This window comes from Ischnura elegans, chromosome 1, assembly GCF_921293095.1.
Source record: "Ischnura elegans chromosome 1, ioIscEleg1.1, whole genome shotgun sequence".
NCBI lineage: Eukaryota > Metazoa > Arthropoda > Insecta > Odonata > Coenagrionidae > Ischnura > Ischnura elegans.
This window is the reverse complement of record NC_060246.1, coordinates 32947742-32973514: the sequence shown is the minus strand read 5'-3', so window position 1 is coordinate 32973514 and position 25773 is coordinate 32947742. Positions and strand designations below refer to the sequence as shown.

Below are 25773 nucleotides of genomic sequence, written 5' to 3'. Positions count from 1 at the left end.
ACGTTGAGTGGAAGACAGCGAACAACAGAATGTGAATTTTTCTTATTTTCATTTTTACGCAACGCTTACTTAATTGTGGGACCATGTACTTTTTATCTGTGGTTTGGGCTTTCATTTAACAATCATGTTTGTCTAGCGTTCCTAAATGAGCATTCTTTGCCTCAAAAATTCATGCAGTTAGCTGGTTCGCAGTTAACCATGTGGTTGTGTTGTGGTGCATTAGGTGTAGCAAGTGCCTTTGGGGTAAGAGTCCTGGGGCAAGTGTCCAGATAGGACTCTTGTTTCTTCTTTAAATTTCTTCCATAAATACAACTTTCTTCCTTAATTTTTTTTTCTTCCATAAATACAACTTGTACTTTTTTGGCAATTGTATTGAAAGAAAGTGCCTAACTGTCACAGAAAAATTGATTGGAAGGCATTAGGATAGCAAATTTCGGAGGTAGCTACCATGAGAAGGAGCGGAGGAGAATCCATACATTCTATTGCAGCTAGTCTAGAAATTGATGAATTGTCTCTGTGCAAACGGTTTAAGGTGGTATGTGCAATAGAAAAGATATCATTTAATGATTTGAAATTCGGAAAATATTAGGTACTTAATGCAAGAATTTTAGGTGCGGGTCATTGTCAGATATGGATCATACTCCCTATTGTTGTCCTAACCTGTGCACAAGCATGAGTGAAGATTCCCCGAGTTCTTTTTTTTCTGAGAAAGCATTTGAAAAATAAGGTTGCAAATAGAGCACCTCCAGGAAACATTTTAAGGAAAGTCTTAAACCCATTGTTGATGTTCCAGTTTTACTCATTTTAGATAGCCACACCTCCCATGTTACCTTTCCTGCCATAAAATTTTGTGAGACTCACTTCATCCACATAATGTTGTTACCTTTTCATAGCTCACACAATGCTCAGCCAGTGGGTGAAAACATTTTTTGGCCCTCTGAAATGTTTGAGAAAGCAGGAACTGTCAAGAATGCAGCAAAGGGATTATAGACTTGCGGTATTTACTCACTTGGTCCATACGTGTTTAGTGAGGCCTTTTCCTGGTCCACCCAGCTGTGGCGAGAACTTCCAAACTTGACTCTTGAGCCTGGTGATCCCAAACTTTAGTATTACAGCCTATTGCAAGCCCTATGGTGCTTTCCCCCTGAAAGTGGACTTGAGGTGATCAATCCATCCCTCCTTTGCTGAGCTATACCACTTCCATCCAAGTCCAGATTTTTTGTTTTTTTCTTGGGGAGTGACTTTAAGTTTTTGTAGGTTCATAATGGGCGCTATGGTGGGCCGCTAGTATCTTTTGTTGTTTGTCAATAAGTGGCATTATCTTTACACACCTGCGTACTGTTCCAAAGAAGCACGTTCTCAGTTGCTAGCCTAATGCCCATATGGAAAGTTGTATCCTGCTGAATATAATATATTTGTTCTCATCAGGATAAAGATTTGTTATTTTAAGTTACTATCCCATATCCCAATAGTTTTACTAAGGATTTGAACAGGAAACTCTTTCTAAAGGAGCCCAATGCTTTATCTATTAGCAGTAAAATCCAAAAGGATTTAAATGGGGAAAATTATTTAATGCTAATTTATTTTATGCAGTTTGCAATGTGGCTCTTAAACATTAATGAATTGCTAAAGCAGCATTTCAAAGAGGGTCAAGACATTGTTTTTGACCTGATCACCGTTGGAGTTAGGATAATTTTTTGCTAGTTACATTCAAACACTTTCTACGTGGCAAATATTGATTGAATTATATTCAGACATTGATGGAGAAAATGCAATACATTGTGCTTATTTGATCCCCCTGTTCTTATACACTTTCTCAGAAACAATCAAGAGAATGTTTTTGAACCTTAAAATATACAGGCTGAAACATGGGTGGATTGTGGCATAAATGTGAGGGTAAAATTCTGTTGAGGGTGGTTAGTTTAGTGTGCCTTCCTAGAATTAGGGGCTAAAAAAAGGTTTTAGGTCATATGGGTGAAAAATTTGTATTTTTTCTTAATAGAGTGCATCTACCTGGATGTGATATTGATTACTACCTGTAGTTTTGCATTCAAAGTCTTTTAGATCCTTCTTTTCATACTGTTTGATTATTAGCATCAGGAAAAAAAAAACAATTTCTTGTTGACTGTGAAAAGGAGTGAATTTTCCTTATCCTCTTGGATGTACCACTATGCTGAGGATTGCTGTCTTCATTAATTCTCTCATGTGGCTCTACCCACTCTTAAGTATGAAAGATTTGACTCTTCACTGACACATCCGGCACTGAAGACTTCTTAAGCAGTCATGCCACCTCTTAGCCCATGGTGAATGACTGGTTATACAGTCATGGGTCCATTCATAGGCGGATCCAGGGGGGGGGCACGGGGGCACGTGCCCCCCCCAGACCCTCAAAAATATGCATGATATTTAATACGGTCCCATTATCATTGCATTCGTTTTGTATTACGAGGTATCCTTGTGCCCCACCCAGAACAAAATCCTGGATACGGCCTTGCTTGTGCCCCTCCCAGAAAAAAATCCTGGATCCGCCCCTGGGTCCATTGTTGTCTTTTTTGAACACATGATAAACATTGTAATTAAAGTTTGCCTAAGAGCCCATTGTAATTAAAGTTGGCCTAAAATCTTTATTGGTTACTCTCAAATACTTTTTTGTGATCTAAGTCAATAATATTTCGCAAAAAAGAACTTTGGAGCAAGTCATCTAATGGTATAAACTATTTGTGTTGCGGGTTGCCTGAGTAATCATACATGTTATGGCGAATGACTGCTTAAGAAGTCAAGAATTTTTTGTTGAATTTTTTTTTTTCGCAGAAATATGGTAATATGACGTAATTTCACGTTAATCAATCTTATAAACATGATATTATCGAAATAATGGATTTGCCATTGAACATGTCAACTTCAAATTTACACCCGCACTGAAAGTGTTAATATGGACAGAACCATCATATTCTAAGACCGTGGACAGAACCCTGAATATTTGCCCTCAAGGGGAAGTCCTGCCATGCCTTTGGCGTATGCTTCTTATAGAAGCTACCCCTTAACTTCTTTCTCTGGCCACTGGTAGTGTTTTGTCTCTATTTCCTAATTCAATGGAGTAGGTGATTGTAAAATGCAAATTGGCTGGAACACAATATCAGGTTAGTGAACAGTGGCAATTACGATTGAGAGGGGATTTTTTTCTAATGGACAGGATTTTTGGTAATAATGGCTAACATACAACTTCTCCTGCCTCTAAAATCATGGATGATGTATTGAAGAGTTATTGGCTATAACTTGACTTTATTTTAATTTTATATACATTGGTCACATTGAGAAATATTTTACACAATTTTACAGCAGTGTTTCAAAACTTAACTAGTGTCAACAAACAACTTATTTACACATTTAAATTAAATACCTCTAGTTTCAGAATGCATAAAAAAGTTATATTAAAGCATTTCATGTAAGTTTTAAAACGATGATTGACGATCATTTCAATGAAAAAAGCAGCATGATTAAAAAAACAATCAAATACTGTTATTTTGCAGGTCACTTGTGTGGATTACGAGTCCAGGAATCATTCTATACCACTGTGGCGTTGGTTGATCGTGCATAAATCTTGTGGTAATTGCCCAGGGGCTGTTTAATGCCTCCAAGGGCCTCTACTCCTCGTGGGTAAAGGACCTCCCTCGGGAACCGGATCATTCTCATGTTGATCTCGTTCAAGTTGACAGTGCCAGCGACGTACTTCTGGAAACGAGTAGAGAAGACGTACAGGGAGTCATCCGCGGGGTCCACTTGCAGATCGGTCACCGACTGCAAACGCTCTCTGTCGACCACAATCGTCCTGTGCTGTCGGGTCGCTGTGTTGTAGGAACCGAGCGCGATCTCCGTCAATGGACTGAAGTACAGCGTGCTGTCCTTGTCGATGGCCAAGCCGATACCCTGAGACGACTTGGTTCCGACCAGTTTCACGGGGAGTTCCTGCTCGTCTCCGGCGGCGAAGTCGCGGAGAGCAGCCGTTGGAACGGAGTAGATATTGTTCTGGGACATGGGCTGGTAGTAGAGTATGCGTCCACCCAGAGTGTTCACGGGAGAGAGTGCCATGCCGATGATGCCGTCCATGAGCTTGTACTTCTCTCCGGCCGTCTCGTAGTTGCCGAAGTCCGGATCGGGGTACATGGTGAGGTCGGACACTCGTCGCACGAGATCCTTGGCCAGGTCGTAGACGATGATTGCTGGGTCGTGGTCGTCGTTGAAGTAGAAGAAGATGTTGTCGCAGTGACCGGTGCGGAGGGAGTCCTCGTCGTCCAGGATGATGTTGGTGAGCAGTGAGCCGGACTTGAGGACGCTCTGAGGGAAGAGCATGCTCCTAACCGCCTGGCCCGTGGTCAAGTCGAAGGCGATGAGCTTGGGTGTGCAGACGACGGTCTCGGAGTTCACGACTCCGGCATCCACAACCCAGAGCCTGTTGCAACGATCAACCTTCACTCGGTAGACGGAGATGAGCTGGGAGCAGTTGGCCAACTCGCCTGGGGATGCAAAGGTAGGAAAATAGATTTTTATTTGAAAATCAAATGGTGAAGTTTTGAGGACAAGAATTTTTCCCTTTTGTTACTAATGTAAATTGTAGATTTTCCCCTTTTCATTTTCAAAAGTCAAATTATTATGCAATGTTAAAACTTCGAGTATATTGTTTTTTATAATTTTTTGCCGATTTCACGGTCGTTTTTCCCGTTTTTATCTTTAAAAGATGAAATTTATATTTTGAGGCATTTTCTCAGCGATTGTGATGAACCGCCTTGAAATATCCCTTTTAAGAAGACCCATTCTTTTTTTATGAAAGATTTCATGATTGTTCAGAAATTACACGAGTAAACTAGATCTTCGAAGATGGATTACCTCCTGAAGCTTGACGGCTCACCGCGCCAAAACCTAATGATTAATCCTCCTCAAACTTATGATGTAAAAGGCATCTTTGAACATGAAATTTTCTGCGTAGCAGCCTATATCTTTCCACACTAGCTTTACCGAAGGAATAATATTCAATCACATATTACTCTACAATGTTACTCTTTCAAAATTATTATTTTAATTTTTAGCGTGTGCATCTTTCCTAGTATTTTTTAGGGGACCGCCGAAAACATCAGCGCCGCACTCAGTGCCTTGAAACCCCTACTCTTCGTCACATCGGCTAAATTCATGCGACCAACACTAATTATTGCATGAAATTTATCTTTCTTTTATGCTCCATATATGTGCATTTTTCAATGACAGCATTATATTCATCGATGGCACAGATAACTAGCATTAATTGAGAGTAAGCATTTACTGATCCCAAAGTTTCCTGCAACACGTCTGCGTGATAAGAGCACGTGTCCCCGTGCCCCGCCACTAAATCCGCCTATGGTGAACAAGGTCAGTTTTTCACTATTTGGGCATGGAAGAGGTGTGACACAAATATTTTCTCGGATAAAATGAATACTCAAGCGCATAAATCACTTATTGGGGTTTAAAAGGTTTATTGCTTAAACCAGGAAATGCAGGTGAGGTGACTGTGAGAATGTCTGGGTCAAATGGGAACACGCTTGCTTACTCGAGTGATGTAGGCCAAATTCCTTGAGGCATATGCCAGAGCTCATATGACACGGATCACTTTTAAAAAGCAAGAGTTTCAAAAACAAGCAGGTTATTATATTTTACGGCTATTAAATTAGCGAAGGGAGAAGTTGTTTTGGAGTCATTCAGTTCGAGCGATTCGGTCTCCTTTAAACATAAATGAGTTCTGAAACTATGTATTTCGTCGTAAATTAATGACAGCCTTCGAATCTAATGGTCCCGGTGTCGATAATACTAGAGAAGCGACTTTTAAATTAAGAAAGTGTCGCATAAAGGAAGGAAAACGAAAAATACCATTGAATGAAAAGTTAACATACCATTCATTTAATGGTAATTCATTAATTAATTATTTATTGGTATTCATAATATAGCATTTTATAATCACCAAATATTTTACGTAGTTAACGCATTCTTGTTTTCAACGATATTACTAATAAATCATTTTTGCGACGAGTTATTAGTCCTATATTGAATAGCTGTCAGTTACTTATGATTCTCAGGAATTTTAAAGTAAAAAATTCTGTATAGATGACCATTTATCACTTATTCACTTATTGCCGAGATACGAAATTTGGTAATTTTGAGTTATATCTACTATGATGAATGTACGCTACTAATTAATTTTGATTTCATTTTCCACTCTTGGCCCATTTTATCCTTTCTTTATCTTTCTTCAGAAAATGATTCCATGTAATTTATTCAGCTTCGTTTTTACTGCGAGTTTGTTCCTCCGTATCACCATTGGAATTTCCCCTTCTAGCTTAAATGCAAATTAGTCATGGCTTTAATAAGCATTCGTTTTTGCGATTCCGTGTATTTCCGTGTCTTAGTTAATTCTTATATCCCTAGTATATCTTACATTCCTTGTAAATATAAAAAGCTTTATCAAATGTTCTCCCTCCATATGCATACCGTCAGCTCCAGTCGGGGACTGCCACTCGATGCTAGGGAACGGCTCCAGTTTTGGATTGGCGACTAGCCCGGCTGCGTTGCGGGGGATGAAGTTGAGGGTTGACGGGACGCCGGGGAAGAGCCGAGGGACGGCGACGAAGTATCTGTCCGCGGTGAATTCGAGGCCGGTGAAGATGCTTCCGAGCGGGTCATAGGCTTCTATCCTCGATGTAGGGTACCTCGGGAGGTTGTAGTCGAGAGCGTTCCATTCGAAGATCACCTGGAGCGGTTGGCCGTGCGACGAAGGCTGTTGCGCAGGCTGCAGAAGGGCCGGCGACTGGTAGGATTGGGATGGTCCGGGGAGGAAAGCTTGGTCCTTGAAGGATAGGCCTAGTGAGGAGCCACCCAGCACCTCGGGGAAGGCGCACAGGGAGGGAGAGGCGGTCACCGCTATCACCACGGTGACCACGAGTAATCTTGCTAACGCCATTTCCTGGTTCTATGCTGAGGGAAAGATAAGAATAATTATTGCCATTTTTGATGGTAAATTACATCCATCTCTTATCAGATGAAAATATTGCATTAAAAGTGTTCAAAGACCCTTAGTTTCATGGAATTCCCTTAATTCAAGGAATTTAGGTAAATTTCGGATAAGTAAGATTGACTTGTAGCTATCGCATTTAATAAAATTAAAACTCAATATAAATGTTGAGAATATTGGCACTTTTTGTCATCTTAATGCTATTTTTAAGTATATTTGAGTAGTTGCTAGTGATTTTCTCAAATATCCGGGACGAGAAATACATTATAACCTATTGCACATCGTTATCTTCAAATCCATGAATCTTTATGCTCATGATGAAAGTTCAAAAAACCCCAACACTACGTCTGAATCTATTATTACTAGGTTACGAACTTTTTGATTTCGACATATAAATTATGGAACTAATGGAGTAATCTATTGCTTTAAAATTAGATGAATTACTTATTTATTATGATAGGTGTGCACTCGTTTGAGAATATTTGCATTTTTGTCGTGATGGAGGAAATTAGTGAAGATTTTAAAGGCTCATGTGAGGGGCTATCGAATTTAAATGCTGAAGGTTCGTGATAGAAAGGAAAAGAAAAACTTATGTTGCAATAATTGTATGCTAATATATAAGACAGAAAAAATATTGGAATTTGCTACACTAAAATTTAAGCGTAGCATGAGGTTCGAGGTGGCTATTCGTTTCGTAGAGCGTATGTTGAACCTGACGGCACAAGAAGAGAAATGGAAAAATATTGTTCCGGGCTGCTAATTACGTCAAAATAGAAGAAAATGAAATTGATATATTAGGATATTTACTACTCGTAACAGTGGAATACCCTGACCCCGGTGAACCCTAGTAATTTTAAGTATGAATTTTAAATGCAATGTCTTCAAAGTGATGAAATAATCGCAAACCAACATTGAAAAAATAAAAAAGTTATTGATTTTCTGAAAAAAATTATAAGGTTGAATTTTCCCGGCTTTTATCTTATCCCTTAGCCCTGAAATACGCACTACGAAGTACTTAGTATGATTGCACGAGATTCGGCCCTAAGCTATATATTTATAAGGTTAAGGTTAAAACAGTACCGAAATCGTACTAAATAGAGCAAGGTTGTCTTAAAGGGGCTTTATTCCTACTTTGCAAAATAAAAAGATCATTTTTGATGCTAGTACCTCTCAGAAAACCAACGTATGCAACTCACTGTGCTGTTCCTCTCGCCCCTTCGTGTAAGGGGTAGTTTCCTTAGGGACTAAGTTAATCATGTAAGCCATGATTATCTGGGTGAGGTAGAAATACTCGAATATTCAGCATCACAATATAGAATGTTTTTTTTCCAGAAAATTTCGCCTGAAAAAGGCCTATTTCTACAGCTTAAGATACAATAGTTTAAGCTGGGAAGTTGAGAATGTTATGACTGGGATAAAATATGGGGGCATGGAACAAAAGATGGATCACATGAGAGACCCCAAAGCTTGGATGGGAAATAACTGAGGGAGTTAGGTTAGTTTTAAGAATAATGGGACTTATATTGCGTAATAGGAGGTGAAAGCTATCGAAGGCTGTGGGATGCTCTGGATTGCATGATAGTTGGGACAGAGAAAGGAGAAACGATCTCGTTTGGAAGCTGGTAGAAAGGAAGAATAAATATTCTGCCGAGTACCGGAATGGTGACGGTAAATTTTCTTTGAAATGATGCATGCGGGCACGCAATTGATGTGCAAGACTTCCTCCGTGCGAGTAGTGTCGTGGAATAGACTTTTCTCTTCCGTTGAACGTGAGAGGGTCTATTATGAATTCAGTGAAGTTACTGCGCATTTCTATTACAAAAACTATCATAAAATCCGGGCTCATATGATTGCTAATTCACTTTTACGATGAAAGTTAAAAAAAAAACCTCATCTGTAATTGCTAGTTTCGATCCTTTCGACTTTGACGCTTAATCTGGAACTAAATCGCAGAAGGGGAGGCCCAAGGGGCCAGCCGCCCTCCCCTCCGAAGAACGGAAAATAAATAAAATATTCAATATTGTTGACTGAATTAGTTTAATGAATCAGGGGGGGCATTGCAACGGTATGCAGAGATTCATGTTCCTTCATATATAATGTTATTTGTATACATTTAAATATGAAAATAATTGAGTGAATACAAGGCAGGGTCTGAGAGGACCTGGCCCTTCCCAGAACCAATAATTCATAAATGACTGTCATATATACGAAGTTTCTTTGAAGGTCGTCTTAGAGTGTAACAAATGGTTAATAAAAATGCAAAAATATTTAGCCGAAGCCAAAATTCTTCTCGTAAAGAATTTTGAAATAAGTGCGTATCCTCCTCCCGGAAGTGCAAGTGCTGAATAAGTGTCATAGGTGTCGTGTCATTGAGACTCGGTTGATAAGAAGGTTGTACGTGGGGCTCGCCCTAAGTATGTATGCCCTTAGTTACGACGAGGAATCAGCCGCACCCTAAACGGAAAAACTGAAGTTGAGTGGATATGTTGAGGCCGTATGTTCTCTCTGTCACTCTTTATGATATTCGTTTCTAAAATGGTTCATTAAAAAAATAAGTTTTTCCTTCAATCACGAGCTTCAACCACGAAGTGCCACCGATTGTATTGTTATTCCTTAAAAAATGATTACGCTATTTCATTTATATGATTTACTTTTGAATCTTAGGCGAAAATCTTATATCCTGAAATTTGCCATTGTCACCTGATAGCATATCAGAAATGAATTAGTAAGTGATTCCTCTATACAGTAGACGTTAATGAATCATTATTTTAATCGCCGGGTTAATGGACTGAGCAAATTCCTCTAAGCCTTATCACCTAATAGTCTTAGTGAGTTCCTGACCCTAATACATTCCTGTCATTCTACCATAAATTTATTTTAGACACTCTGTTAGAACTCCTCTGATAATTATGATTTTATCATCCAGAATTATTTAAAGTTCTTATGAAATTCCAAATTTAGCCTCTCTTTTCCTAAAAATTTCTATACTGAACTCTGCGGAATGTGATCTGTTTCTGCAGAAGGAGCAGATACATACGGTCTCTGTACATACTACGGAAAAACCTGTGGATGCACGGCCTTGACGCTTGGCTTTCTTTCTGGACGAACGTGGCGGAACGACGTGCTGGCACCTTTTTCACCGAAAGGATTCCTAATCATAGGCAACTCTTTCTAGAGCAATTATTGGGAATGTACCGATATTTTTTCCGCATCTAAGTTTCATCACCTCGCCGGAAAATTGGCCTGGTCTAAATTAAAGTCTGATTAAAAACACGTGCACATTTCATTAATATTCTTATGAAATGGCGGTTACCTGAATGCTTTTGATGACTTAACGGTTGTGGAATTATAATTATTTTAAAAGTATCGTACGAAGTGAGTGTTGGTGAAAGGTGGTGGCCGTAAATAATTACATGTCGGCGGCCTTGCGCATTTATGGCAAGTTTTCGCGGAGATTTTATCTGTATTTATATTAATCCAGGGTATACAAATCCTCTTATTGATGGATCTGTCATTTAATAATTATGATATCAAAAGATGAAAGAAAGACGGAAAATGTTACGCATCACCTTCAATGGGTTGATTGAATGAGTAATTTCGGTAAATTATTACATCAACGTAATAAAGCACAGATAATTTTATCGTATGTATCGGCATCTTCCCAAATAAGTTAGTTGAATTTTGATAAAATTTACTTTTCCATTTCCTCGATCACTTTTTCACTTTTTACGAAACGTGCCCTTCTGCCTGGTTAATGAAGTGTCGATCAAATTTATGAACGAAGAATATATTTCTGAAAATTATTTTTGCGTTTGTTAACTAATAACATAATGTTCGAAAATCAAGAGTGCTCCTTTATATTTCTTAGGGATCTGGCTGTTTGGCACTGTTTTTATTATAAATTATTATTTTATTATTTTTACCCTCACTAATTTTGTCCCTGTATCTCAGCATTTATATTCACTCAGTTGTACTCTGCCAAGGCTTCTTCGGGGATGAATACAGGATACTCATGTTGTACAGCTGTTGACGGCTACTATTTTAATCGTGAAATGCCGTCTTCTAAACATGTATAAATGTCTTATTGGATTCGGATTTTTTTCTAAGTCTGCGCTATGGAAGCCCTGAAGTCAAATTTCTGCAATGGGTTCGCTGAGCGTTAGCACGTTAAAGCTTTATGGATCTTTGATTATTGGAATTAAGTGATAATTTCTCTCATTTAATTATGCTAGGGAGCCTAAGGGTTAATCTCTATGAGGCGCTGTGTTTTTCTTTGTTCCGATTCAAATATTTCTGAAATAATAGTCGTGAGAGCGGCTCTATTCATCTGTGACATTAGCACATTGCGTCTACTGCCACTCCCTCGTATTCAGTGGGTACAATTTCCTCGCCATTCCAATGCATTACTATTGTCCCGTAAGCCTTTGCGCATTACCCCTCATATTTAACGGACCATTCCCTTTGCACGCACTTGCACGTCTCGCCTTCCCACAGGGCACCCTTTCTCCATCCAGCCGGTTGCAAAAGTCTCATTCCAGCGGTGGGAGGTGGATAAGTGCCTTGCGTCGGGTAGAAGTGGTGATAGTAGATTTAAATGGATTTTTTACTGCTTTAGAAACGTGGCTGACGTGGAAAGTGATTGGATAGACTCGTGTCGCTTAGGAACTTTAATTTGTCATCTAAGGTCTCCAAGGTTCTTCCATATAAATATTTACAGAAAACGTGATGAGTTATTGTCTCCTTGTGCGGCAGAGCATGAGGCTAAGTATTGTTAATAGTGATGTCAGAGTGGAAAAAGATAATTTTAATTTATTGGTGGATTAATATCGTGAACGCTACATTATTTTGCATTGTTTATTTCCAATTACAACGACTGCGTGTCATTTTCAAGGAAAAAACAATAGGATAGGATCAAGGATACAATCCAATATAACTGTAATCGTTGTCCAAAATGGTCAGGTTTCCAGTAATATTAAAGGAATAATGCAAATTTTATGATCCTATTTGTGATCTCAATTCCATTATGTATCGCCGGAATCTTGTCAGTCATTTGATATATGACAATGTTACTCGTCTGTATTGTCATTAAATCTTTACTTATCCATCTAATTATATGGCGTGAATATGAAAACACGGAAAAGTTTCCGTGTTACCGGTGGGAGAAGATGCATTTTTGCTAATTTGTGGTACAGCATAATATTTTTTGACAAAATGGGTGAATTTGAGCACGTGAAACGTAACTTGTAGGCTATGAAACATCTTCAGAACGCAATTATGATACGAATTTTTTAATAAAATTGATAAGGTTAGGCATTAGATGGCCTGGAAGCCGATTTGACAAACAAGCAGAATTTTTTTTTTCATTTTATAGCTTTAAATTCTCAGGTGGACATGCATGAGAGAATTATTTTTCTAAGTACGTGAATATTAAGTAATGGCAGTTTCGGAAATTTGTGATCCTTAATTTTTTTATTTGACGGGAAAATTTCTCAAACGCATGAGAAATGCTGGTGACTCTTTTATATTCTACCATCTGCATTTTTCAGATTCTGAGCAATCTTTTCAAAGAACTGTGTTATGAAAGATGCTGTCTTGAGCTATTGATCAAGTCAATAAAATAAATTGAATGCTAGTATCAATTTAATTCTCCTAACTCAGCACTTGCCTTTAGATTACTTACCTTTACTTCGTCTACTTTTGATCATCATGCGATAATTAGCTATCATTGCACATTGCGGCAGTTTTGTAAGATTTTCATATAATGAGAATCCAGGGAGTAGACTAAAATTCAAGTTTAAATTACTTTTTTTATGGTAGCTGGTGGAATCACTACCGAGATTAAAAATTTTTAGATGGCCATTATAAAACGTATTTTTAACCGCTCTAATGACTAACGGTTCCAGTGTTAACTTATAAGAGATTTTTTACTCATTGTCTTACGACAAAAATGTTGATTGGGAATTTTTTGAAATACTGGGGAATTGGGGGGTCGACTTTCAAGCCAAGGCTTCTAATCGTGCGTTCGTGCTAAAGCTCACGAAGTAAACGGGAAAGTCTCACTGACACGCAGGATCAGTTGATGATTGCCTCTAGGCCAATTGCAAAGCATTAGTACATGAAAAAAATTATCTGCGTTGCTGGTAATAAGTCCACAATCGCCAGATTCGGATTGCTCCAACTATTCCAAGGCTAAAACTAACAGCTGAGAGATAGACATGCTACCAATCACGGGTCTAATTGCAAAGAAAAAGTATCTCCTTAATGAGGAATCCATAGAGCCTTAATGGTAACGTTTGGAAAGTCCAAGTTGATATCCAAGGTAAAAATTTCTCTTTTTTGTTTCAGTTATTGTCTACTCACAAAGTCGTAGCAATTATAGGAGACAATACTTTCCCACTGATCTCTAGGTTCCAGGCCGTCGGGATTAGTTTTAAGAAAGAAATTCTGTTATGATGTGGAAACATCAAATTGACTCTTTTATTCTTTACTTAAGAGTGAGCATTAACCATCACCTCGAGGGAAATGGGCGGAGAAAATGTGATAGAATATTAGATTAAATGCAAATGGGCGAAATCATCGAGGTACAGGATTTAAAAATATTAATGCTCAAGCACAAAATAGAGACATACTGTACAGAATGCCCTATTTACTATTATCTATTTTCTAGTCCTAAAATAACACTTTCATTACGCACTTTTATTTGTGGAAAATATGTCTTTGGTTAAAATTTCTAGCTTTTCTCACCTATTCTCCTCCTTTGAAAACGAAATAAATTGATTGTCTCAGTTTGATTCCAGGAACTTCTGCAGTTCAGGGCGTAGCACCAATGTCGCATGTGTAGAAAAAAATTGCCGCACAAAATGAGCGAAGTTGCCATTCTGTTTCCGTAGGTCCTTTTGCTATTGCTGTAGAAAGAATACAGCTCAATATTCTGAGGTTACGATGTACTTTTTTCATGCGTGGCATTCGGTTATCAAAGAAATGTTCAAAGAATCCAAAGAATAACCTTCTGAGTACTAAATTCGGGATACATTGCTAAGGAATGTTTAGGTAAACACATTTTAATGTGGTGAGCTGGAAATTGTAGCTGAATAAAAGAGGTTTTAATAAACATCTATGAAAAATAATTTATTTCTGATCCAGCTAGGTTAAGCGAATTATAATTATGAGATCAATGAGGTGATTTCATTTACTTAATGGTATTTGGCATCATAAAAATTATTAAGTGGAAGCAGCGCAGTAACGTAAAAACACGGGGACAAAGAATGGAATTTTTTATAATACAATTTCATGCACTGAACGATGCCATATTTTATGTGAGGTTGTTTATTGATTGTTATATGATAGTTGCCTATTGCAAACAATTACCGGAATGAAGGTCACAAGTAACGATTAAGAACCATGATCCAGTATCCAGAGGAAAAATTAATCACATGTTTTTTTTAATTTTTAGGTTAAATATTATTCAAGGAATATTTGTAGAATTTTATTCAAGCACCAATATCCTTTTTTTTAGATTGCAGGAAAATCAGTGAAAACAGGATGCGATGGTAAATTGCATGTTCGAAGATAGGGATTCATTGCTATAGAAAGGTATCACGTATTCCTTTCGCTAGTCGTGGTTGAAAAAGGTTAGGGCTCGTAGCTTTCGAAAGGGCGGTTCTCGCTGTAATTTTCACTTATGGTTAATAAGTACAGCATTCGAAACCGGGTCCTGGGAGCAGGCGGTGAAGATCAAGTGGACGAATATGGTGATAAACGAGGAATTATATCGAAGAAAAAGAGAAGGAAGGGAACTATGAAACGCCATGTAGTAAAGAAGGAATCGGTGGATTGAGGAGTATTGGTTAGGTGCGGAATGTAAAGGAGTGAAAAATTGAAGGAAAAGTTCTCATTAGAAGGCCTAGAGATATAGTAATCAGGGGAATGACACAGAAAAACTCGAGGGAACCAGGCAGCTAGCTCAGGAGAGGGATAACTGCATTATACCAATCGCAGATACTATTGAGTTGTCCACTAGCAATTTCAGTCCAGTCCATCTTTCGCTTAACACTTGTTGCACACTTACTTCCTAGAAAGTCGCGAGGGGATTTAGATCCAGCTAATACTTGATTCGTGCGATGGATAGCCGTAAATGGGCGTGGGGTTGATGCGAGGCCCACCGAGACCTCCAGGTTGGGGGCGGAAGTCTGCAGGGGATGCAATATGCGGCGGAGACAATCGGCTGCAGGAAGGAATTCTCGGAGCGTGTGGTTTTGCCTTTCCATTTCCAACACTCTCCCTCTCAAGAGAACCCTGGAAGAAATCGGAATCCCCCTTTTTCTTGCTCGAAAGTTGCAAAATTCTCGTAACTCGATTCGCAAAGTTTTTTTCCTCCTGCGATTAAAAAGTCGGGGAAATCACGTAGTGTGGGCCGGCCGGCCATATTCCACGGACGAGGGAAAATTGAGAAGTCGTCTCGGGTAGGTTATTGCTGTCTCACGTACTTGTTTTTCACCCCGTGGAAATTACTATACGCCGAGAGTGTGACGGCTTGCGACCCACCCGTCAAACGTATTCTCCCCATCTAACAGTGTTTCCCTCTCTCCGTCGAAACATGCCGGGAGGCGAAGAAGAACGGTGACCACTGGAGTTATTCATACCGCGACTCGCGGCTATTAACTCGCTCATTGTGCGTGGCGGGACGATGGTGCACTCCTAGAGCTGCACTCCACCTTTCACCAGACGCTTGCATTTCCTTCGCCCGTCGTATTTATTTTTTTTCGGTCTTCGGTGGCAAACCGGTCGCCGGGTGTGTTTTTAGTATAGCGTGATGAACATGCTCCCCCGCACGAATTGGATGGATGTGATCCGATGGAGGCGTTCACTTTCTGCGGAAAAACTCGGACGTGATCTGGATGAGTACAGTGCTTTCATCGAAAGACGATAAATTGGCTCGGTGAAAATTCATAAGGAATGTAGAAAAAAGTGCTGAACGTATTGAGCTCTATGTTGTCATAGTTGACCATTACCTGCAAAGGGAATTTTATTTTGCTTTGTTTATCTCGCCAACCTCTCTGCTTTCGTTGGTAATTGACGTTTTAAAACGTATAATAATATTTTTCAGGATTCAAGAAGTGAACGTGCTGTGCCATGTTGAGAAAGATACGGAGTCTTTTAGCGTGTGATTATACATCCGTGAGTGTCACTGATCGTAAAATATCGCAATTTCCATCACAATGCGGAATGCGTTATTGAAAATTATCTATATTTATAAACGAGGATCGATATTGTAGTCGGAAATGTAATTTTTCGGTGATATATCTACGGTACATTTCCATGGTCCACAGAAAAAGAATGATTCTCTGCACTGACGCCGAAAGAAAGTCTTGTTGGAATATAAGCCGTAAAGCTTCTTAGCTAGAATAATGCGAATCATTTATAATTATAATTCGCCGATAAAATGCTAAATCTTATTTTTTATATATTTATAAATTGTGACTTCATCAAAGAAAGTATCAGGTGTTTGGTGCCATTTGATATAGATTGTAACGGATGATGGCAGTATTTTCCTGAATATTCTCTCAAGCATGGTTTTAGGGTAAGAATTTGGGAAAAAGTGTGGTGGTTAGCTTAGTGGCACAAAAAAATCAGGATTCTTTTCTTTCTTTCGATATTTCTTGCAAAAACATATATTGTCTTGGAGAGCCTGTATTGATTAGCTTCTTTGGAAGCATCATGTAGTATTCCTTATTCTTTTCTTGGAGAAATCATAATAATAAGCCGCACTTCCCGTTCACCATGATTTTTATATGGGATGAGGAATCCTTCTTTATATCCATATCCTTCAATCTTAAAAGTCTCGGAGTATCACTTTCTGATAGCCATCACTGCTTCCTCTTAATCCTTTTAATTTCAATTAGCAGCACTTCCTCAATTGCAATCCGCCTGCTTGTCAACGGATCTAATTACTTAGAACAAAAATGATGAGACCTCTGACTGCGCAAAGATTTCTGTATACTTTATCACTTCTTAATTAAATCAACAGATTCACCTTCGATATCGAATTTTACGTTGAAATTATGATGAAAATTTTATAGGTTGTCTGCTTGATAAAATTGTTTTAATCAAAGAGACAGTTCATACTCGATGTCAATTTTATGTACATGTTTAGAAACAGAATACAATGAAAGTTTGAAAAGAAATGTGTGGCTTTTCTGCGCTAGAATTTCAAATACTGCTCCACCACTAGACGCTACGAGGGTGGAATAGCTATAAATCTCGTCTGAGACGATAATTGAAATTGACTCTTGCTTCTCCTTCTTCATGAGAGTATTTCTATTTATTCAATATCCCTGCTGTTGAATTCATTGAAAGATTCAATGTGAAACCGCATGTCAATGTGAGTCTTTATTTCACGGTCCTTCTCGCAAGAAATATTCATAATTTAAAAATCACTATAATAAAGGAATGTACCACCATAAAATGAGGTTAAGATCAGTATTTTTATGGTTGACCTTCTTAGTATGATGGAATGAGCGATTTTTCTTTGTGTGTGTTTTTAAATGTAAATCTCGATTTCAGAATAAAGATAAAATCAATCTAAATATCCATCCTCATTTCATATCGCATCCTCATTGAATATCGCATATTATATTCTCCAATTTTTTATGCTAACACGGGAAAAAATGCTACTGGTGGTAGACAGTCTGGAGCGGAGTAATGAGGATTTACAAGACAACGGATTCAGGCTGTGAAAGGTTGCTTACTTCTCTGTCGAGTGATGAAATGTTTGCTCCCGGTGCCCTTTCAGAGATCTGGTATAGTGTGTCGACGAGTACAGCTACCCAGTGAAAATTCTGGGTGTGGTTTAATCGAATGCTCACCGGATTCTTCGTCCGGACCTGTCACGCATTTGAATAAGTGTGAGTCGGAAACTTGCTCAACTGAGCGAATTTATTTAGTGCAACTCATGCGTACAGGTGATGGCTTGCGTAAAATGTTTATTTATGATGATCATGCTGACCATAAAAAAGGTTTAGTTGTGATTGTGAAAAATATTGGGGCAGAGTTAGGTAGAAGTGACTGGTCCGTCCGTCAAATGAATGTTTTCATAGTTGTCTGCTGTATTTTTGAGGTGTATGTTTTTCCATCTTGTGGAGAAAATAAGAATGCTTCAGTAATTTACCGTGCCCTAATTTCTCTCGCTTGAAGCTCTCTTTAATCGTCTTGGGGGGGGGCATTCCGATCCCATGAAACAAAGATTATATATTTCTCGTGGTACAAGGAATAATAGTTCCAGGAAAAAATGTTTTATTCGTCGCTGGGCGTTTTTCTCCCTCTCTAAGAGAATATCGTTTTCAGAACCTTCAATCGTGTGATATTAATTCATTCCAACATTTTAACAATCTAGTTTTGAATGATAACTACATTATTTCACGTACAGTCTAATGGTCTACTTTATAAGCGAACTGAGTGGTGAAAGAATAACCTCCTGCGGTGGGAATAGATAATAGAGTCGGACGCTCCCTTCTCAATGACTCAACTTTATTTCATCATGAATAAAACCGTGAATAAAATGTTTAAACCGTGAATTTTGATGAAGGAATAAAACAGCGCCAAATCTGAGCTGGAAAAGGAGCAAAAACATACGGGTTACCGATGTTGCCAGAAAAAATTATAAAAAAGATTCCCTAACAATGCCAAAAAAATACAAATGCTTTCGTGAGAGATAGGCATATCAGGAGTTTGATACATTATTCGTTGTTAAAAATTTATTGATTTTATCCATACGAATGCTTTTTCATTGAAATCCAAGGAGGATCTTAGGAATTTTTATGGTTTTAATGTTCACAATCCCTCGAGAAAAATTCTCTTTGAAGGGAATTCTTGGCAGTCTTGCTCTGATCTTTTAACTTCGGCCCGTATGCTTCAACTAATTGTGTCTATAAAGTTTTTAAGTGCGGTTGCTATTTTTTTCGATGCAGAGAAAAAAAATATATCGTACGTTACCCCTACAATTTTATCAATGAAAGGAATCTAGCACGGTTATTTTCAGGTTCTATTCGGATGTAGATTCTATTTGTTACAAATTAAAAGAAAAAAGAGGAACAGGATATATACGACGAATTTTAAAAGGTTGTGTATTGTACCTTAAGTTTCCATATCTATCGGTTTGGTGGCATGTTTAGATTACTCATTTTTGCAAATTTGCATTACTCATCATTTTTGCAAAAGTCGTGATAATTACAGACGAATTAGTAAAGTAGTAAGAATTTTCAAAAAAAGTGATTTTTTTTAGAACATGCATCAACTACCGAACTTAAAAAATATCTGTTGTGACTTTTTCATCCTGAGATAGTCCTTTGGCACATGGAACATGAACTGTGTGGGCGATTCTTGTGTCCCAGGTCTTATTGGGAAACCGCGGCCGGAAAGAGAAAGGAACTGACCTCTCCAACTCTGTTGTGTGAATTTCACTCGCGTCTGAGCCTGGGGTGAGTTCTTATTATGGCACGGATCTCCGTCATGTATCTGTGATGGCGTAATGTTTTTTATGCATGCTAAAATTATGGATATGTATTAGGGTTCAGTCTTACCGAAAGATTTACAACCTTTTCTACTACTATCAGAATAGCTCGTGGTTCAGTTTGAAGGTAGGGATGAAAGTAAATTTTCCACCATTGACAGCATCACGTTAGTCGAAAGAAATTCATTCGCATCGGCCATTTGAAGCTCCGCTCTTCGAGGAATTGGAAAATCAAAATCGAAATTTTATTCTTAAAAAATTCAGTGAATCGAAACGTAAGTTAACATCTGACGTCCATCCGAATTTTTGTGTTTTTTTTTTCTAACTCAATTAGTAAATATATTTTTGTACGAAATGTTATTGGGATGGATTGCGCTTTTATACCTCATACAGAGTGGAGAAAAATTGTATCACGAAATTTTTAACCTTGGATAGCTGCGGCCAATAGGAACCAAAATAGCTGATGATGTTTAGGTCGAAAACGCACCATTTTTAAACTGCAGTAGCTTTGAGCGAATCGCTGCGATTGGCCGCGAGTTCGCCCTGTTGCCGGATGCTCTGGACAAGGCAAAGGCAAATGCAGGCAACGAAATTGAAGTCATCAGTTATGCAGAGCATCTGGTAACAGGGCAAACTCGCGGCTAATCGGAGCGCTTGCCTCATAGTTATTGTAGCTTAAAAATGGTGCGTTTTCGACGTAAAAATCATCAGTACTTTTGGTTCCTCCTGGCATAAGCCATCCAGGATTAAAATTTTGTGAGACAATTTTCTCCACCGTGTCTATTAAAATTACATATTGAATAAAGGTTACAAATTATTTTATTTTATATGGTATTTTTTGCATTGATGATCAGTTTTTGCTGAATTTTGTAGCTCATTCCCTTGTAAGAAGCTTATTTACGTATAAATGCCATTCGCAGACGTTTCCAGAGAAATAAAGGCAATTACCTGGAAAGCGGATTGAAACTACCATTATCTCAGTGGCTGAATCCCTAGCCGCAGGGCTTAGCAGCTACCCAAAAAAGTACCTCGATCTGATTAGAATTCACACTAAATCATGGTTTTTGGAGCCATACCGCTTTCACCAAATAAAAAAAAACAAGTTCACAGTCCCATTTTTCGTCCCCGTAGGTAGGTCGAGCGGCGAACACTTTCGTTTCGGTATTACTACATATCAGACCGGGTCTCGGAACAACACATCCCTCGAGGTCCAAGGCCGTCTCTCTTTGGGACGGTTCTACTTTTACTTTCGTCCTCACGCACTTTGAACTTGCGGAAGAAGTCGCAGCAACGCGCAGTGTTCTGAAACTGAAAAATTGAGGAAAAAATTCCTTCGCACAGATTTATTTCGAATATTTGATGATTCTTAAATTTGCAATGCAGAGGAATGAAAAAGAAACGTTAGGAAACTTTGCTTTGTGGTGTGCATAAATATATCAAATTATATATTCATGTAAGGCTGTTATTCAATGGAAAACAGGATTTCATGAAAAATTCCTTTTCATTTGAACTTCACAGGCGCTAGTTTAACAATCGTTTACACCCTCAAATGGTGCTCTTTGCTGTTGCACTGTAATTCTCTAACTTTTATTGGATAATACAGATTTATTTTTCACTTGTATTTCCTTCAGAGAGGACATCGATGGATCGGACGAGAGAATAACCTTATGAATAGATGGTCCATCGTATCTTTCCTAGAGAAGAAAAATAAAATTGAATATGCTACTCATTTACATACTTGTGGTTCCAGAGTACCGACTTGTCTAAAAATAATAACAAAAAGTGTGTTATACACTTTACCTGGAGTATTTCCTTGCATATATTCCTTGATACTCCCGATACTGTCGTAAGTGTTTATTTCGCGCCTCCTATGCCTCCTCAGATAGTTGATCTATGGACAGCTATGCAGCTGAGGCTATTTGGCTGCCGTATATCATCACTTAATGGATGGTGCTCGGCGTTCTGTACCAGCCAGAAAGCGAAAAAAAGATGGGCGGTACCCTAATCCAGTACTTTCCGTATTTAAGTGGATTTATTTGCTTTCCGCTTAACGAAGTGGCTAGGATTATTGAAAAACTGGAAAATCATGTTTCATCGATGGTGGTTATTCTTGATCTTTAATCGATATTATCAAAAATATCTTGGTGCGGTCTTCCCATTATTTATCACTCCAACTATTTACTTTGTTACATAGTGATAAATCAACTTTTAGGCGTTTAAAAACACTAAATAAAGTACTGAGAATCTGCGGAACTATAAAAAAACCCTCGTTGAAATATAAAATTTAATTTACTACACCATTATAACACACTCATTAAAAGATCTTAATTACAGTTTTTGGAAAAATGCACAATCCAAGGCGTTTATTGGTGTACTATAAGTTTAATTACTATTATGCATTACTTACTCTTCCAACAAGCAATCAGCAATTTTTCCCCGATTCTCACTTTGGAAAAGTAGTGGAGCGCACTCTCTTCATGGTTTCATGAACAATTTTATAATCAATAAAAGTATTTCAAACATTAGACTGGTCTCATTTTATGGTACTGAATTTATTTTCTAAACTTTGACTTCAGAACAAGCAATTTTTCCGCCGTCTTCCTCATCATTCCACTGCGCGACGGGTCACCGCGCTTCATAGTCGCTCTCATCGTTCGAACTGATGTGAGGAGAGGAGCTACTCTCCTTTAAAGCGGACTCATACTTAACCATTAACTTTTAAACTCTTGCCGGGACAGGTCAGGTGCAGTTTCTAAGCTAAGAAAAATCCTTTCGTACCCAGTGGTGGGCGACATTTTTTAGTTGCAATATATTCATACTTATGTCAGAAACTTTACATTTTTATCCTAATTCGTCGCTTTTGTTAACATATAAATCTTCCTCCAGTATCCGTACATTTCTTTCTATTGTTGCACTTCTATTCTGTCATTCGAATTGGAGTATTTGTACTTTATATCAAGAGCGATTGCATTTATTTTTCCCGAATTATTTTTATCCTGAAAATTAAACGTTTAACAGAAAATAAATGCAATGATAAATAAAACTATATTATTTTTTAACATATTTCGATGAGACGAGAAGTAGAAAACTATCGTCACTTTCTCCCGACCTCCTCGATTTTAAATTATTTTCTGTTTTTACAACCCTTAAACAAAATTCTGGTTTTGGAGACTTGAACGCGTGAAATATGAACTAGAAAGCTTAAATTGTCTTTGGGGTGCTCTTTGGAGAAAAATATGTCCAGAAATTGAAAATGTAATCGAATGAAGTAGTACTTTATGTGAGCTCTCAATCTGGATAGAATCATGCGAAGTTCAGGAAATGTTTTCCTCCAAAATTATTACAATAAATGTTTTGATTTATTATAGCAACAGCTTTAAAAATGGAAATTTGAAGGTTAGCGGTGTGCAAGTGTACCATAGAAATGAGGCTGGCATAATTTCAAATATTTAAGTAGCAATGAAACCAATTTGATGCTATCAGAGAGAAATACCTTGAAATTTACTTCTTAATAATGGAAGTGATGGATCCAAATTAGTATTTTCCACTGAAATAAATAATTTAGGGTGTTAGTGGAGACGCTGTAACAGTTTAGTACCACCTTTTTTTTTATAAAAAGGAGATTACTGTAAGTTATGGATTGTAGATGTCCAATAGATCCGGCGTCTAGTATCTTGACTGTATTTCCACGTGAATTATTCCTGTTGGTGCCTTAAATGAGCTCGTAGGGTGAGATTTTCATAGATTCATTAATTCCAAATTCCAGGTATTATTGAACGATCAAATCTTATTTAAGTCTGCGGAAGCTTATCGGAGACTCTTAACCTAAATGAAAGAGCTAACCCTTATAGACGATCACCAGAGAAAGAATTCACTCGTTGATTATGACAGAAATTGTTCGAAAAAATATCACTGTCCATTATCACATGGCCAAACACCACCAAATCGATCGTAAGCGTTGGTGAAAAATAACAGTTACTATACACTACACTAACATTTTAAGCAGTTGTAGTACTGGTAGGATTCAACGTTTAAAATGCAATATATAAACCACGGAAAGGTACTGTGAAAGGTTCAGATTTAAAGGTTTAAATTTATTTTGTGATTGCTTAGTGGGAGATTGGTTGCCTAGTCGGTAGAGTGTTGGGCTACTGATCAAATTTGAGTTAAAATCTGATTGAAGCCTTTAAAAACCTTCAACTAAACCCTCGCTGCAAAGTAGGCCAATAACTAAAATTAACTGGCCCTAATTACCTGAATGGTAAATTTCATATGCCAAGTGCGAAGCCAGGAAGAGCGTAGATAGTTGGGAGGGTATCTGAATCTACTCAGGATCAAGTAATATCTTAGAAAAACAGGAATGATGTGAACAACCGGTAGGAAAATTTAGTTCTTAAAATATAGCTGAATCCCTGGTGGCTGGGTCAAGCTGCATCGTTGCCTATTCAAACTAATCTTCGGTTCATAGAGTGAGTGAATAACCCGGCAGTTGTTTTTATAAAAAAGTGTGAAATTACCGCCGTTGAATTTTAACCTCAGTTACGAAGCAATTCCACATGAAGTAATATCCTACAATAGTCCATGAGACTTAATAAATTCTTCACAATCACTTGCACACGTGTTTATTATGTATATTTCTGGAGGTTTGGTCATTCATAAAATTTTAATTTCGAGTGAAGATAACGTCGCGGTAAATTCATTAGCCAATCCTAAGCGCTAATTATATCATTTACAGTTCATTCGTTCAATTAAAGTGAGCAAATATTTGCTTGAAGAACCGTTTTGAAATGAAAAAAAAATAATCGCACATGGCAACACTCGGATTGAATGGGTGTACTCGAAATTCTTTTCCTATTAATGACCAAACCTCGAGAAATATTCGTGATGAGCTTCGAATTGACGAACCACTCGCAGGGAATAGCCGGGTAAACTAGCCGTAGAGTAAACTTAACGTGGAGAACGGATGGACTCGGGGCTCACCTTTGCGATGGTCTCCCACTCCGGCAGGATGTGTGCAAGGGTCTGGTGTGTGTCTCTCGCCGTGGGCTCGCGGAGTGAGCGGCGTCTTTCGCGTGTGCTCGTCGGTTGCGAGTCGGCGAGTGAGTCAGGGAAACAGACGGCCTCCTCTCCCTTTTGGCTCCTTCTCCCTCTCTATTAACTCCGCGGACGGGACCGACGGGATTGGCTTATCGGCTGCTACAACTTTTGGACCGTGCAGAGGTGTTTAATACCCTTTAAGTGCAGGAAAAATTGGATTTTGTAACCGTGCGTATCCGATAGTGAAAGTTTAATGAAACTCGTCTATCCTTCTCCTTCAGTGGAGGGTGGGAGGGGGGATGGAGGGAGTGTGAAAAATCTAATCGATATTACTGTATCATGTTTCTTGGCCGGTTTTTTGAATAATTTTTTTGCATATTTACATCCTGTGACGGAGGGGCGTCAACACTTATTTTGATTTGCACCAAGGTGAGCGTTAGTGTGAGCAATAGTTCGAAAGTATGCATGTGTATTAGGATGATTTCGTTGGTATAATTATAGATATCGTATTATAAAAAATCAAAGCTATCAAAACGCGTCCGTGAAAGTTGTCGTCGTGTTTGCATTTCACTTTTTTAACCCAAGAAACAAATTGACTTTATACGTTCAGTTTATTTTAGAATGTACCTTATTGTCTTCTACCATTCTTAACAAAATTTGTACAAGGCAATTAAGTATACACCAAAATGTATATTTCTTACCTACTATTATAAGGTGAAGCTTGAAGTAGTAAAATATTAAACCTACTTTTGCTCGTCAAGGAGAGGAAAGAATGTGGTATAGGAACTTAACTAGAATGATTTAAATAGAAGACATGCCTCTTTATGACTTGGAAAAACGTAACTTAACTTGTTTCCTAAGTACTCTTGTGTATTAAACGTACTTATTTTAAGTTTTTATTTTTGTGAAAATAATTGCACTAATGTGGCAATTAACTAAATATATGTGCTTGGCCTATCTTGGGGGCTTAAGTCGCATCCATCAGGAAATGTGAAATACCTGTCTTCAGTCTCGATTTATTTAGAATATTTCTTTACGGTAGAATTTATTCTCATTATCCCATTTCGAAGAAGTCTCACAAATTAAACTCTCGGCCATCTGTTTATGTAATTTTCGAGTTCAGTTGTTCCTCCGAATGCAATGAGTCGGGTTCAAGAATCGAAATAAAAAAATGTTTTGATCTTTCTTATTTGGG

The 25773-nt window shown here is 38.1% G+C and overlaps 1 protein-coding gene across 2 annotated transcripts; it reads right to left on the bottom strand.

The window, feature by feature from the left end:
* Positions 1-3264: 3264 nt before the first annotated feature.
* LOC124158292 (major royal jelly protein 1-like) lies at positions 3265-24740 on the bottom strand. 2 transcript variants are annotated; one of them, XM_046533476.1, is made up of 3 exons: positions 24522-24740; positions 6514-6991; positions 3265-4514 (listed from the first exon to the last, which is right to left on the bottom strand). In XM_046533476.1, the coding sequence occupies exons 2-3, from the start codon at positions 6980-6982 to the stop codon at positions 3565-3567; spliced, it is 1419 nt and encodes a 472-aa protein (XP_046389432.1). In that variant the 5' UTR covers positions 6983-6991; positions 24522-24740; the 3' UTR covers positions 3265-3564. The 2 variants fall into 2 exon arrangements, with proteins under 2 accessions (XP_046389432.1, XP_046389431.1); XM_046533475.1 differs by having other exon boundaries at positions 6514-6996; positions 24522-24739.
* Positions 24741-25773: the final 1033 nt, after the last annotated feature.